The sequence below is a fragment of the Anabrus simplex genome, chromosome 2 (genome assembly GCF_040414725.1).
Source record: "Anabrus simplex isolate iqAnaSimp1 chromosome 2, ASM4041472v1, whole genome shotgun sequence".
NCBI classification, from domain to species: domain Eukaryota; kingdom Metazoa; phylum Arthropoda; class Insecta; order Orthoptera; family Tettigoniidae; genus Anabrus; species Anabrus simplex.
The window spans coordinates 20785406-20802728 of NC_090266.1; the positions used below are offsets into that span (position 1 = coordinate 20785406).

At 38.8% G+C, this 17323-nt stretch overlaps 1 protein-coding gene across 5 annotated transcripts in view; it reads right to left on the bottom strand.

The window, feature by feature from the left end:
• The window catches only part of LOC136863885 (E3 SUMO-protein ligase PIAS3), a 566508-nt gene that overhangs the window by 274802 nt on the left and 274383 nt on the right, over nucleotides 1-17323 (bottom strand). For all 5 annotated transcript variants that reach the window (XM_067140273.2, XM_067140272.2, XM_067140274.2 and 2 more), the window contains 3 exons: nucleotides 4426-4550; nucleotides 4233-4334; nucleotides 3921-4155 (listed from right to left, as the gene is read on the bottom strand). In XM_067140273.2, the coding sequence (XP_066996374.1) occupies nucleotides 3921-4155; nucleotides 4233-4334; nucleotides 4426-4550 (462 nt within the window). The remainder of the gene's footprint in view (nucleotides 1-3920; nucleotides 4156-4232; nucleotides 4335-4425; nucleotides 4551-17323) is intronic.

Sequence of the window (17323 nt, forward strand, 5' to 3'; positions counted from 1 at the left end):
TCAGACTACAGGGGTAACACCGAACAAGGCACAAACACAGTTAAAAGGGGGAGGTAAGAGTATAATACACAATATAAGAAATCACTACACGCTCGGAAAAACAGTAGCTGGCATTACTCGGATCTCCAACAAAACATGTACAAAATATCAGTAGGACCAACTAGTGAACAACAAACCGGGAAGATGAAAAGGCTGGGAACCTACCAAAGGCATGGACATGGCTTAGATAGCGGATTCCGAAATGAATCACCGTGATCCTTAGGTTTTAAAAATATTATTTACAAGATAATTTTACAAATACATTCCAAGTTATGAGCTATAAGTTCAGTGATATACATAGGTTATTCGTAGCAGTGTAAATTCAAATTACAAAGCAACTGTACATCCAGTTACCAATGCAGTAATACAATGCAATTTACAGGTTATCCAAAATCTAGCGTACCTCAAGTGATACAGAACTACCAGAGGCAACCCCCAAGGGAAATAATGTTAAACTACAATATACATATTTTAGTGAAACAAGAAATGGGAATGCCTTGGAAACGAACAGGTAAGACCAGCTGAAAAACTAAGGCGTCATAAGTAACTAATTTGGTGAATCTAGGCGAGGTTAGGGCAGACTCCTGTATGAAAAGCAAATCGGAACATTACGGAAATTTTAGCAGGAACGGAATTCAAGAGTGCTTACCCGAGCAGAGTGCCATCCCGGAAGCCGGGGGCGTCAACCAGATAGGCTGCTCGCAGACAGATAAACCGAGACCGACAGAATTCAGGATACAGAATTAATTCGAACACTGCCTCGCTCACTATATATAGGAATTACTGGCCTTGGAGGCAGGCAATCAGCGTGCACATGTTCCCTATCACCACCTAGACTCACCAATCACAACCTTACTTTCGATCACGAACTTTGACTAACATTCTAGAATACGCATGATCGCGAAAGTCGTATTTTTCCAGAATAGACAGAACACACTTTCTAGAACACATACCAACAAAGTAACACACCCTGTACAAAAGTTATGTAACTTTCTGGATCTTTCCAGGAACTATAGACAGAATTCTACTATTTACAAATGCCTATGTTACAACATTATACAGTACAGGTTAGGCCAATAAAAATAAAACATCATATCGTAGTTCACTTGTAACAGATTCAAGAACTGGAAAAAATCCAAAGAAAAGCAGCTCGATTATTTCTGGGCGATTTCCAACAAAAAAGTAGTGTTACAAAAATGTTGCGATGTTTGGGCTGGGAGGAACTGAGAGAAAGAAGAGGAGCTGCTCGACGAAGTGGTATGTTACATGTTATTATCTTCATGGTTACTCCGTATTGTATGATGTTATACACAGCAATTATAATAAGTAGTATTTCTTGTCCACCTATTCAATACAAATCATCTTTTTGGTGTTTACACTTTTATACAATTAATTTCTCTAAGGGACATGTTTCGCTCTTATAAAGAGCATCTTCAGCGTAAATCTTACTTAATCTTAAAATTATGCTCTTGAACAGTTGTAAACATATTAAACAGTCAATAGTCAATATTAAAAATACAGTAGTCTAAAAACCAAATTACATCTAAAAAACAAGATTAAAGCTCTTCTTAAAGACGTGACAACATGAACAATTAAAATATCACAATGTCAATTTAGAACTTTGTGTCTGAAACTATTATTGAATCTTCATCTTAAGAACAGTAGTAAATGTCTTTCTATAAAGCGGCACCAAGGTGAACACCAATTTTACTGAAAAACTAAAATAAAATGCAAATTATGTGACGTGGTGTGCCCAGAATGTGTGTTAAAATAGAGGGCCCACAAGTTGAAATGTGAAAACACAATAATCCATATTGCTTCAAACGTAACAGACAGGACGCAGAATGAGCAGGAGTCAAATGTGGGAACTAGTTGAAAATGCTGATCAACTAGTTTACAAATGCAGTTAGTAGGTTATGTTGCGCAAATCTGTTGCTTAAAATTCTCGCCGGTTCCAAACAAAATTCAGCAATATTACCCCATATGACAGATTGTGGGATCTTCTCAAAAAGGCTTCATCGGTATGACAGAAGTTTCACTATCCATAAGAATATAGAGCACATTGTACATAGTAGTGTCAAAGTAGGCTATTTCTTAGTAACAGAAATTGAAGCATCCCAAATCCTAGAGTTCCAAGAACTGGTGGTCAAAACTTTATAAGAAAACCGCAGTTTCAGAAGAATCAAAGATCAGGCCTAGAACTAAGTGTGCAATCAGCATCCTGCTTCACCTTGTGTACTCATGATACAGTTGGATATATCAAAGGATCCAGTCAAATCAGTGAATTAGTACAACAAACATTCTTCATGACATCTAAAAGAGGATCTGTCCCTCCACCATCAGCATTAGCCTATCCTTTAGGAAGAATACTAACTGCAGTGAAAATATGCAAGACTTGAAAGAGATGAAGCAGTATATTCCACAAGAACAGTGCCATTTTGTGAGGAACTTTTCAACTGTCCAACTGAGAATAATACTACAGAAAGCGATTGAAAAGTAGTGAATTCCAAGTTAAATATTATTGTGACTAATTGGCAGGGTAGTAATATAAATTAACACTAGACTGGTAGAGTCTATACTAAGATTTATTAACTAAGCACTAAACTACGTAGGACTACACAACTTTCGCTCATAACACACACTTACGCAGTTCACGCTCTCTATCTCTTAGTTTCCCACTTGTTCTAACACTACAGATTAATCTAACAAGCTAAACAGTTATGTCTAAAAGTCACATGTCACACGCACTCGCACCCTACGGCAGAGTACACTGTATTTCAAAAACGGCCGCACACTACACAGTTCGCGCGTGCCTACACAGTTTTACATTCACACACCAGGTTCCATGTCGCACAGCTACACGTTCTCTCCTTCACCATCAGTCCACACTGTAGCACACTAGTCCGACAAACACAGCAGTTCTCGCACTTCACAGCACTGGCAATCACTCACTGACTGAGCTCACGACTGAATTGCACCAACAGCCACCCAGGCAAGTCAGTCCTGTCTTATATATCTGCTCCAGTCCTTCTAAAACAGTCCTGATGCTGGATGTATCCAGGAACCTCGCAAGATGGAAGACTCCAGGTTAATCATCTTGTAATTTCCATAGTAACATGCCGTGCTAGCACGGACGGAAGCAAGAGGGGGGGGGGGGGGGGTCTAATCACCGAAGCCTTGTTCGTGACTGGTGCGGTTGAAGCATAAATGGATGGACTGATAGGGTGACGTCCCCAGCCCATAGCAAGTTGGCATGGTGGATGCTATAACCATTACATTATGTTTTTTTTTTTTTTTATCTTCTGCAATATTTTGTACTTTCATTAAAGTTTTTTCTTGGTATGCAATTTTGAATCACTTCCAGTGTATTTCAATCTTGTAATATTGTTAAGTACCAGTCTTTCATGATATTTCACCATGTCCTTAAACCAATCATTTTTAAAAGGTAAGTTTATTCCATTTTTGTAAGCTAAAATGCTAATATGTATATAGTTGGCAGTTACATTAAAAAGTAATAAATCTTCACTAAAACTAAGTTTTCTTCAATTTACCAACAGTTAACATTTCTTGACTTGAATCTGTAGTCTTTGTAATGGTGCTATATGACGATAGATTTAATAGATTTTTTGCATGTCTTATATTTGTCAATATTACTTCTTTCAACAAAGAGTTACTAGTGTTAGCTGGGTAGAATTCTGAGGCTCATAAAAAAGATGTTTTTTCTTAGAACAAGGGAAATTTAGAAGGAAAAGATCATTTGACTCAAATACATCTTGACACATTACAACCAAGATTTTCTACTCTACAATAATTGCCCTAATTGAAGTATCAAGGTGGGGAACGTAAATTCATCTAAAACAGAAAGAAAAATAACAACTTACTAATGGCAGTAGTATGCTCTGGCAAGGTAGGACGTCTTTGTTTCAACCTCTCCGCCAATTCGTTAGCTTTAACACGTCGGACCAAATTTATCGCAACAGCATAGGTCCCTTTAAGGTCAGTACTCCAGGATATGGTAATATGGTTGAGTTCACTAGATGTCAAATTTGCAAATGCTGTGATGTTAACAGGACCAGGAATTTGTTTAGGTTCTGAACCAGGTCTGGTAGGAGCATTCTGCAAAACAAACCACACAGGCATAACATCACAAGTTCTACTTTCACTCCAAAAATCTCTTAAATTGCACTACTTACCAATAATGGAACTACATGGGTATTTACTCTGAGAACAAGACTGGGAGGAAATGCATCATCTTGCTCTGCTCCCACATCTAAATTACACAGCCTAAGCTGAACCTGGAGAGAAAATATTACAAAAATCACCAATTACAGAAAAAAATAAAGAAAAAATAAAACAAATATTCCAGTTAACATACATCACCATTACCTCAAGCAGAGGGTGAACTCTCTTTCCATCGACCAAGGTCCTGGATGTTATTATATCATCCGCTTGTTGTGCTGATAGCTGGAAACAAAACTTCTGCTCTTGGAATCTGTCAGTGCTATGGCGAACTGGAAAGCAATACACAAACACTAAGATTCACTTCTTCAGATATACAACTAAACTATTATGAAAGAGTAAAACACTAAAGGAAGTCTCCTTCCAAAACTCAAGAATCAAGAAAATAACAATCCATTCATTAAAATGAGAGCTTTCAAAAAGATTCTTTTTAAATCAATCATTTTAAAATGACACAAAATCAGAAATGACAACTACATCACAAATAAGATCAGTCAAGGTCAATGAGTACAGCATCACAGTTTTATCCACTGCCAAAATTATTCAAAAATGGTTGGGCTTGCTCTGTAGTTAACAACAGGTCTCATTGGAATATGTTCTTTATGTATCTTAGGATAAGCTTTAGTAGTGGGTATTTGAGGATTCATTACTATAAGTTTAGAGGATTCTACTTCTGTTAAAAAAAAGTGTGTATTTTTTAATAAGATTTTGAGGTTCCTTTGTATGTTATTAGTAGGATCTTTGCGTTTGATAAAGAAAGTGTTATCTTGAAAACATTCTTTGGTTTTTAATATGTATTGGTCTTTGTCAATAACTGTGGTATTGCCTTTGTCGGCTTTCGTTATCAGTAGATTATTCTGTTTTATTTTATCTTTGAATTTATGTGTTCTTTATTAGTAGAGTTATTGTTTTGGGAGTTACTGTGAATTTTGTCGATATATTGTGGGAGCCTTTTTTTAATATCATATCTGACTTCATCTCGTAGCTCGTGTGGGATTTTCTGTACGGCGTTTTCTATTTCGGTGATAGTGGTTGTAATGTTCTGGAAGGTTGATGCGTTACCCCAATTGTGCTTGGGTCCCTTGCTCAAGATAACAGTTTCCATTTCGTTGAAAGTCGTATTTGTGAGATTTTTTACGGGTGAGTGGAATTTGTGTTCAGTGATTTCGTTAGGAAAAGTTGGAGAGTTCGTGTTCGGAGTTTCCGTTTTTGGGTTTGGTTTGGATGGTTGTTTAAGTGCTTCTAATTTCTTATTTAGTGTATTCTGTTTGTTGATGGCTAAGTTCCTTATTTTTTCTGCCGTGATCTGCTGAAAATCATCCCAATAGCTGTGTGGTAACTTGTTAGATGCCTTTAAATGTATTCGGTATAGTTCGTTGTTGAGATGTTGTTTTTTACGGTATAAAAACTTTATTTCTTCTTTCAGCCAGATTTTGTTTGTTCTTTTTTGCGTATTACGAGTTTGTATGGTGTGCCTGTATTTATTGTTATATCTTCTCAAGAATTTAGGTGTTAAGTCATTCTTTAGACATTCCTTCAGAAAATCAATGCTTTTAATCGCATTCGTTAGTTTGATCTTTAAGTTTCAAAATCTATATGCGTTCCGTTTTGCCTGGTTGGCTACGGTATCGTAATCTATAATCTTCATTTCCGTATTGACAAATCACACAATTAAAAATAGGAAAGAGTTTCCACCAATCAATACTTGTTTTTTTATTGCTTATATTAAGCTACAGGACCGGTTTCGACCCCATACACAAGGTCATCGTCAGCTGAACCATGAATACATATTTGTATGATGAAGCTTTGATTAAATTGCATTGTCAAAGGAATGTTATATGATGTGCATTTAGTCACATATAATGGGGCATGTCTTATCGTGAATTGGCATATATGTCAGTATGTACAATATTGCAACTGTATGTCTAAAATATTATGTTGAGGTCCTAAAATTAGTGTATGACAAATATTTCATATTCCCTATGGGAATCAACATCTATATCATAGTAAACATGTACCCGAACATTCCCACAAAACAAACAATAGAAATCATTGAATCTAACCTAAAAAGCCACAGCAATCTAAGCACTTTAGAAATAGAAGAGTTCATTAAATTATTCAATTTTGCCATTAGTAACAACTACTTTAGATTTCATGATACCATCTATCAGCAACAGGGTTTACCGATGGGATCTCCCGCTTCTGGTATAATCGCCGAAATTTACATAGACTATTTAGAGCACACATACATCAACAAAATAGACAATATATTTTTTTGGTGCAGATTTGTTGATGACATTTTTGTCATCATCGATAATAGGTCCACAAATGAAACTGATATATTAGATAAACTCAACACAATAGATTCTCATATAAAATTTACCATGGAAACCGAAAACAATCGCAATCTGAACTACCTGGACATAACGACAACTAGACATGATGACCACCTTTCTTACAGAATATACAGAAAACCCACGCAAACCTCAAATACAATTAAAATGGATTCCGTTCACCCCAATACACACAAAAGAGCAGCCTACTATAGCATGATACACAGAGCATTCAATATACCGTTAACAAAAGAAGATCTAAACAAAGAATTACAACTAATTCATGACATAGCTAAAAACAATGGATACAAGAAAGAAATGGTTAACAAAATCATGCACAAAATAAAATCCCAACCCAAAACCAAACTAACAAAAGTAGATGAATCCAAGAAAGATTACGCACTATTCACCTTCAATAATGCACACATATACCCCATAACCAACATTTTTAAAAAACATAACCTAAGAATAGCTTTCAGAACTACACACAATAGTACCAACATCATACACAACATCAGAACAATCAATAGCAACAACAAATACAACCACTCAGGGGTATATCGTATCAAATGTAATAATTGCGAGACAAGCTATGTCAGATGCACCGGTATAAACTTCCTAACCCGATATAACGAACACATAAATGCGGTAAAACACAATAATTTTTCCTCAATAGGACAACATGTCGCAGACTATAAACACAGTTTTACAAACATCGATAACGATATGCAAATCCTAAACATAAACCCCAAAGGCCCCCTGCTCAACATAACAGAAGAATTTTACATTACTCTAGATCAGTACACCAATCCAAATTACAACATAAATGAAATCACAGAAAAAACTAACATCATCTTCAATACAGTTATCCCCGCTCTAAAAAACTCTTACCTTAAATTAATTGACAAACAGAACGTGACACGTAACAGAAAAACATCAAACAACACACCCAGCTCCACCCCTACCCCCACAACAACAACTCTCCCTACCCCTCCTTCCCTTCCCCTCACAGCAGCTAGTATGAGCCCAAGAAGAACACGAAGTAGTACACTACAAGCTCGAACGTCAAACGCAACTCGGCTAAACCAACAATAGTAAGTAAATATTCAAATTTACACACATAACCTTTAGACATTCCTCCAACATAATATCTCTCATAGCTCAATCTTATCTTCCACAGATAAACATAACACCATTGCACAGCTACAAATGGGAAAGGAGCCATTACTTTGAACCCAATTTTACGGACGCCACAGGACAACAAGTTTTGATTCTAACATAAGGCAACATACATAGCAGAGCTGAACATATTTTAGCCGAATTTTATCCATACATCTGGCAACCTTTTTTTAAAATTGGAAAGTGTTTTATCCCACATGAAGACTAATCTTTTACTCATGCAATTTTACAACCCATATCTTTTAAACTCCAAGAACAGCAGCTGAGTGTACAAATGTAAATGGGACTTAAATACGAGAGTTGATGAATTGACCAACAAGCAAGATACGAATGTTCATGTGCACGAAATGTTTTTAATATATTGTATTTTATCCTTTACATATATATATATAAAAGTTAGTTTAAGTGAAGATATGTTTTATACACTAATTTTAGGACCTCAACATAATATTTTAGACATACAGTTGCAATATTGTACATACTGACATATATGTCAATTCACGATAAGACATGCCCCATTTGTATGTGACTAAATGCACATCATATAACATTCCTTTGACAATGCAATTTAATCAAAGCTTCATCATATAAATATGTATTCATGGTTCAGCTGAAGATGACCTTGTATATGGGGTCGAAACCGGTCCTGTAGCTTAATATAAGCAATAAAAAAAACAAGTATTGATTGGTGGAAACTCTTTCCTATTTTTAATTGTGTAATTCGTCAATACGGAAATGAAGATTATAGATTACGATGATCCCATGCATTCAAAAAAGTTTGACAGTGTCGTATTCAGCCAGTTTCACAAGTCAAAGGTGTTGTTAGCATAGTTCGCAATCATGATTATGACTTTAATGTCTTATTTCCAAGCTGTATATTCTACTCTGGGTGTCTAATCTCACCATAATAGTCATTAATTTCACCCGATCTTTGGCACTTATAAGGTGTTATCCATACAGCGAAGGTGGTTTATTTTCTTTGCACAAACTGATATATCCGATACGACAAATCAACTATTAAGACTTGTTGGCGGATATCTACCTGTAACAAACATGTATCCACACACTGTTTGATTTCATTTGATGTTTTAACCTCTCAGCACCGACCTCTACACGTGGTATAGACCCTCTTTCCTTCCGTAGCCGCCGACGTCTGTACGTAGTATAGACCCATACATGGTTTTGCATTTACGGCTATAGCACGAAGAGTCTTGGAGTTATGGATATGCAAATTGTTTTGTTTCCAAGAAGATATTTTTGGGTTTATCAGTGTTGTATATAAGAATTGGAAATCATTAAAATGTAGTTGTTTTTGCAAGGATAAGTATTTGTCAAGTAAGTCTGAGCACTAATCTCTGTTTTTTTTTAAGTCCATTTGCTTCATTCTTTCCCACAGAATAAAAATAAAGAAATGATAATATGAGAAGTTTGTCTTTTTGCGTGATGTTATTTGCTCTATTTTTACATCGAGAGTGCAGTTTATTTATTATATTTGTGTTTATTTCTCGGCTTGTAATATTTTCGTAACTCTCCGTAAGCACTCTGTGTAGGTATCAGTTAGTGCTGCTTTCTGCCGTACGATATGAGAACCTGTTGTTCATGGTATATATCTCGTTTGAAAGATGATGTCTCGACCTTTTATCTGAAATATGTATCGAGTTGGTTTGTTTTGTCATAAATGTTATTCCCCTCATTCAGTTTCATCCTGCTGCTTTCGGTCTCGCTGCAGCTTCATCAGTCTGTGTGACGCACCGCGCTCAGCCATGGTTTGACCGACAGTAACGTGCTTGAAACATTGTATAATTCAGATGAAAGTTTAGTCGGAAGTAGTAGCGACAGTATGAGCAGCAGTGATAATGAAATAGATTATGTGGCTATGGCGGATGCAGTGGTAAATGATGAGAGTAACGATGAGGACGAACCTGTACTTGGAAATTTCGTGTGGGAGACTATAGATAATTACACAGGTCAAAGGGAAGTGTTCAACAGTGAATTCTGATTCCCATATTCTCTAATAACATTCAGGCAAGTCACAGGGACAAACATTGAGCAGTTATCTTATCGGGTTCAGCTGGTGGAAGGTTTGTTTACAAAATACTCTCGCTCGGGCGAGGAACGAAATATTCAAGGCCGGCGTGCATCAGATAATACAGTTCCAAGGTTGCAGGAAAGACATTTTATCAGGAAATTAGAACCCAAGAGTGAGAAATACAAACCTCAGAGACGTATCGTGTGCTCAAAACACTGCGAAAAGAAGACGTCGGTGTAACTGTTGCCAGGTGTGTGACTTGGGCCTCTGTCTCGAATAGTGCTTCAAACTCTATCACACAAAACTAAATTATTAAGGAAATGGGAAACAATTATGTAATTATCTGCATGTACATAGTACTAACATAAGGAATTCTAAGGAATTCCAAATTTCGTGAATATCTGGCTACTCTTACACTTGTAGTAACGCTTTAAGTGAACCAATGTATATCAGTCGCACGTAGTTGAAATCTCATCTGGCCGCGGGGTAGGAACCTCTTTAATTGGCTGCGACGCTGGGGGGTTAATAAGCTTCAGCGTAACGGGAACAGTTTGAAGTGTTAATCTAATTACAGTACAGCCCATTAAGGGCCTTGGACTGCCCACATGACAATCTCAACAGTCATCTTTCGCTTGGGTGACTGGATCTGCTGCCTCACATATCAGATAGCTCCTCTGTTGGTCTCTCAAAACCAAGTTAACACTGTTCCAGCCCGTAATCCAGGAATCAAACCAGGAACCTACAGGTACGTGGCAGACATGCTATTCCTACACCATGAGGTTGACAGAAAATAAAAAATCAACAATGAAAAGGGCTCAAACTGAAGACAAAAGAGGCAAATAGGTACACACATGAGACTAGCTTCAGGACTATGACATGGACCTGGTGCAGCAGGCGGATAACACAGCCAAAGCAATGCACAGCCAGACTTATTTTTCAGAAGAAAACTCTTACAAAACCATCAGAGAAAAGTCTACATCTACCATGAAGGTCTTTGAGCAGAGTAGATCTACTGTGATGTTGGCAGTGAGATAATTAGAGAGATCTACAGTAAGCTGTGTCTGATGTAGATCTGAAGAGAGGCACTTAGTACTGTCCCCATCACATTAATGGACATAATTAAAGAAATAATGTGCAAGAGGAATGATAGCTGTTAAGTTTTGTCATTTGGTTCAATTTTATTCAACATCTACAAGTAGGGCAGTGGAGACCCGCTCTATGAGCGTGCTAAAAACCCGTTTAAGTCTGGACTGTGCTCCAATATCCCCGAGTGAAGGCAACAAGTTTATCGGCGAACGAGGAGTTTCAAGGCTAGATTGTCCGCACAAGTGAAGAATGGAACCTTCAGGAAGAACAGGCACGAACCAATAAGTCATTACTAAATCTTACGAGTGACCAATTGTAAGCGTGTTACAGACACACACCTCCATTACATGAGGTAATATAAGCTGTGTTGTGCGGAACTCTTTTTACTTTGGGCTCTCCTGTGACTTATTAAATCTCTTGCAGCGATCTGCTGATATTGTACTGGCAAAGTACGAGAGTCTGCTTCCATTTGAACAGAGCTCGGATGAGACTTTTACTTGAGCTTCGCGTTGTAAAAAACACTTCAATTTATACAAGCCGTATGGTTTATTCAATTGTGTTAAGTTTCAAACCAATTTACTTCATAAATAATATGACAGGTTGTATGTAGATGGTAATTTATTTGTTAATTTTCAGTGCATGAAGATTTCTTGCCACATAGGAAATTAGAGGACTCCATCTGTGTGAATTGACTTTAAGATGCAGTAAAGTATCAGGAATACCATAATGAAGAGGAGTTCCACACAGTCAACATGTGCTTCTAAATGTATAGCGCTACCGCACTACCAAGGATGGATCTAACAGAGTCACAAGAACATCGGACGGAGATTCGAATGTTGTCACCTGATAATTTAAATTATAGTTTTTCATTCAATCTCCTAGAAAGCAGCCTACTGTAGTACTCTATGAGACCAACGTCGTTTCTAATAATTACCACCAAAGATACAACTCCCTCACGTCAATCCACATTTAAATAATTCATTTGCTATGATGACTGATGATTTTTATTTCATGGAAAGAGGCTAGGCTTTTGTCGAAACATTCACTACGTTTACGAAGGGTCATCTGTGCATTTACTTCAGTTAAGATATATGAGTGGTGAATAATAATAATAATAATAATAATAATAATAATAATAATAATAATAATAATAATAATAATAATAATAATAACCGTGCCCGGTCAGCTTACGTGGGGGTTTAGCTCTGAATTTAGTAAGAGCTAGGCATAACCCTGCGTAAGACACTGGGGTGGGGGCCCTCAACCCCGACACGGCGCGTCCCAATGGCTGATAGGGGAAGCTCCTGTAGATATGCAGGACAGGTGCAAATAAGGCTTCGCCAAATAAGCACCCGCGGATCAACTGAGGTGTCAGGAAAAATGGTCAACGGCTTCAACGGCAGAAGAGGACATATCCCAATGGCAGAGAGGGCGGAAGAACCGACCCAAATCCACTTTGCGTCTGACTTGCAGCAAGCGGCAAAGTGGTCAGCGTCTGTCTCCAATGGAGCGGCTGAACATCACATCACCTGGCTGTAGGTTATAAAAAGCAAAAATCAACTATGAAGAGTTCTAAAACTGTGCCTCGGAAAATGCCGCTGCCTGGGGTGCCCCAGGGCATCTCTGGAGCCACCGCTAGAGATGACAGCATGCGAGCCGGTGGTGGTGGGAGTGTGAGCTGCTGGCCTCCCATCGGGTCACCCGAACAAGCTACAGTAGCTCAAGATGATCATGGCGGAACACAAGAACCTGATTATCATACCGCACCTGGTGCGAGTGCTTTTGTGCCAAGTACGACCTCTCGTATCAGTAAGCCCAAAAAACGCATTAAATGGAACAATGATATGAATGAATTTATGATGCGGGCATATCTTCGAATAACTCGTCTTGAAACTGAAATTGCAGGATATAGGCAACAACTACACACAGCCTTTACAAATCAGTACCCAACAATGAAAGTTACTGAACAGCGCATTGCAGATCAACGAAGATCAATCATCAAGAACAATTTGATCCCGGGTCCTGTTCTTAGTAGAATCAGACAAGAAGTAACACAAGAACTCTTTCCACATCTTGAAAGTACCGAGTCTGACTCAACGGTTAACAGTCCACCTGATACTGATATAACCGTACATACAAGTACTCCCGAAATGATACTTTCAGATAACTCTGACCTCCATGACAAGACACATGTTGAATTCTACAAGGCCCTTCTAGAATATTATGGTACCGATCCTACACAACGACCCATACTGCCAAGGCAGCAATCATCCAAAAAGTTTGGGAAAATCATTGAAGATCTTAATTCGAAAGTCTTGCCAGAATATCTGAAAGAGCATCAGACGTTCCCTGAAGTACATACTGCTATATACTGTGCAGCACTTGCCGCAGTATGACTGAACAATGGAAAGCCATTTTTGCCTAACAATAAGTCTGTCAAGAAAAGATTGAGAGAACCACCTTGGGCAAAACGCCTGAAAGAACGCATCATCCAAATCCGCCAGGACGTGAATCGCCTGCAGCAATACAAGAATGGAGTAAGAGGGAAACGCCTAAATAACAAAATTATTCGAATTCTGAAAATCAGTTCAAGGCAGAGTCTGGAGGAACCTGGAAGCACAGTACTACAAGAAACCCTCGAAACCATGAAGCAAAAGTTGGCCGCATTATCCAAGCGCCTCAAAAGATACCAAAACACCACAGAGAGAAAATCACAGAATGCAATGTTCGAAAGAAATGAGAAACAGTTCTACAACAATCTGAACGAGAGAACACAAGATGCAGCACAAGATGGAAATACGCCCAGCGAAGAAAAAATTCACAGCTATTGGTCGGGAGTATGGTCGAACCCAACAGAGCACAATGAGGAAGCCGACTGGATCAGTGAACTGAAAGACAGAACTAATGAAGTGAAGCATATGGCAACCAAGGCTGTTGAGATCGGAGAAATACAACAGAGCATCAAGAAACTGCAGAACTGGAAGGCTCCAGGCATTGATCGCATACACAATTATTTTTTTTTTGCTAGGGGCTTTACGTCGCACCGACACAGATAGGTCTTATGGCGACGATGGGACAGGAAAGGCCTAGGAGTTGGAAGGAAGCGGCCGTGGCCTTAATTAAGGTACAGCCCCAGCATTTGCCTGGTGTGAAAATGGGAAACCACGGAAAACCATTTTCAGGGCTGCCGATAGTGGGATTCGAACCTACTATCTCCCGGATGCAAGCTCACAGCCGCGCGCCTCTACGCGCACGGCCAACTCGCCCGCATACACAATTATTACTACAAGAAATTTACATGTACTCATTTCCATCTGGCTCGACATTTCCAGAAATTTTTAGACAACCCGGCAACATTCCCAGCTTTCCTGTGCACTGGCATCACATATCTCAAACCAAAGGATGAAAATCTGCAAAATCCAGCGAAGTATCTGCCTATAACATGTCTATCTACTCTATATAAGATATTTACATCTATAATAGCCAACAGAATTCTGAAACACTGCGAGGAAAACTACATCATTGCCGAGGAGCAAAAGGGTTGCAAGAAGAATACCAAGGGGTGCAAGGAGCAACTGATTATCGACACTGTGGTCCTGGAACAAGCACACCATAAATCCAGGAACCTATACACGTGCTTCATTGACTACCAAAAGGCCTTTGATTCAGTACCACACACTTGGCTCATACATGTTCTGGAACTATATAAAGTTGACCCCTCAGTCATTCACTTCATGAAGACGGTAATGGCAGACTGGAACACCTCACTTCACGTTTCTCTAAGAAACTGCAGTGTTGCAACAAGGCCCATACCAATACGACGAGGGATCTTTCAAGGGGACTCACTGAGTCCATTATGGTTCTGCATGGCATTAAATCCACTATCCTACCTACTGAACACAAGTGGGTATGGATTTAGCATTAAGAATAAGCGAGAAGAACTATTCAAAATCAGCCACCTACTCTATATGGATGACATTAAGCTGTATGCCTCTACCAAACCCCATCTCCAACATCTCTTCTCAATTACCAAGACGTTTTCTTCAGATATAGGCATGCGGTTTGGATTGGACAAATGCAGAACCCAAACTGTCATCAGAGGATCCTACTCAGCACAAGGGACACCTTCGAGTTTAAGCAACGAATCCATACAACAGCTGGAGGAAGAAGAAATGTACAAATACCTCGGTTTTCATCAGAGCACTCGTATGAAACATGCCGACATCAAGAGAAATGTCACGCAAAAATATATAACACGTCTCAACAAGGTACTATCATCAAAACTGACAGCTAAACATCTTACCAAAGCAGTCAATACGTATGCCGTACCACTGCTCACATACTCCTTTGGTATCATAAAATGGACCCAAACAGAACTTCAGCAGTTACAAACGAAAACAGCAGTTTCACTCACCCGGTACCATATGCACCATCCTAAATCTGCAACCGAACGTCTTACACTCCCGAGATCAGAAGGTGGTAGGGGCTTTTTATCCATTGTCAATTTACATAGCAATCAGATATCAAGTCTAAGAGAATATTTCCACTCGAGAGCTGATACATCGTGTCTTCATCATGCTGTTTGCAGAGCTGATATAAACTATACACCTCTCAATCTGTCGTCGCCAGAAATGCCTGTTTCTACCCCACCTACAAAAGAGATGAATATGGCCATGTGGAAGCAAAAACCTCTTCACGGGAAATACCCCCATGAACTGGATCAGCCTCATATCGACAAACCTGCGTCGCACGCTTGGCTGACCTACTCCGGTCTTTTCCCAGAAACAGAAGGATTTGTTCTGGCCATCCATGATCAAGTAATTGCTACACGGAACTACCGTAGATTTATCATGAAGGATCCAACAGTTGTCTCAGACAACTGCCGCCGCTGTTCCAGAACTACAGAGAGCATACAGCACGTCATCTCTGGTTGCCCACACTTGGCCAACACCGATTATAAGCACCGACATGATCAGGTAGCAAAAATCATTCACCTGAAACTTTCTGTAAAATGTGGATTTCTTCAGTCATCAACTGCATATTGGAAATATACACCTCCACCCATTCTCGAAAACTCTTCATATAAACTACTATGGGACCGAGAAGTCATAACCGATGTCACGCTCAGCAACAATAGGCCAGATATTATTCTAATCGATAAATCGAAAAGATCCGCATCCCTTATAGAAATTGCTTGTCCAAATACCTCCAATCTGCAAACAACAATAGCCACAAAGATATCAAAATACACAGAACTGGCAATAGAAATACAACGCCTGTGGAAACTAGAGTCGGTCACCACAGTTCCAATAGTAATATCATGTACCGGTGTTATTCCTAAATGCTTGCACAACTCTCTGGCCGCATTAAACCTGCATCATCACACATACGTAGAATTACAGAAAGCTACCCTCCTGAGCACTTGCCACATTGTGAGAAAGTTCCTAGGAACGACTTTTCCTCTGACTCACGCCAAACAGCATGAAGTTCCAGGCCGCAGTTCCAGTAATACTGAAGAACAGATTCCCAAAACGGGGACATAAGATGTCTGAAGTTGTTTGTATTTATTGTATAAATGTATATGCTGTAATTATTTCTGTTGTAAATATTTGTACATATATGTACCTGTAGTTTCATAATCAAGAGGGTGACTCCTTGCTTTGGCCGAGTCAGCCCATTATGTTACCGGCACAAGCCGAGCCTTCCTAAATTGATAATAATAATAATAATAATAATAATAATAATAATAATAATAATAATAATAATAGCTTAAGAATAAAGGTAATCTCTGAGATAAAGTGATCATTTAATGGTGTTAAGTATTTAAAGTATTTAAACTGACACTTAAGGAAAGATTTGAAATGTGAAGTGTGCTCTAAATTGTGATATACCGTATAATCTCGAGCACCACCAGCACTGTTTTTTCGAAAATATCGCTTCCAAAATTGGGTGTGGGTTTTATTTAAAATTTTCGGAAATTTATCTTTCCGAATGCGCGTAAATCGGGCATCACCGCCGGCGCGGCTTGGCAAATACTCTCTCTCAGCTCTTAGTATACGCTACTTCCGTGCTTGGCGTCAGTCTACCGCACGTTCTCAGAGTATTAACATGAATTCCCCAAAGCGTTTGCGATCTTTCACTGCGAGTGAGAAACTGAAAGTACCGGTAGTTCAGGAAGCCGAAATTATTGGAAATCGTGCCGACGGTAGGAAATACGATATTGACGAGTTGTGTATTCGCGATTGGAGAAAGAAGAAAAATGTACTATTAACATGTAGTGGTGATTGTAGAACTTTGAAATGCTGGTGGACAGGACTGTGAATTGCAAAAAGTGTTACTATTAGAACAGGTGGTAATGAAAAACAACGGTGTACGGTAATGTTGTGTATTCTCGCCGACGGAACCAAATTGCCGCCGT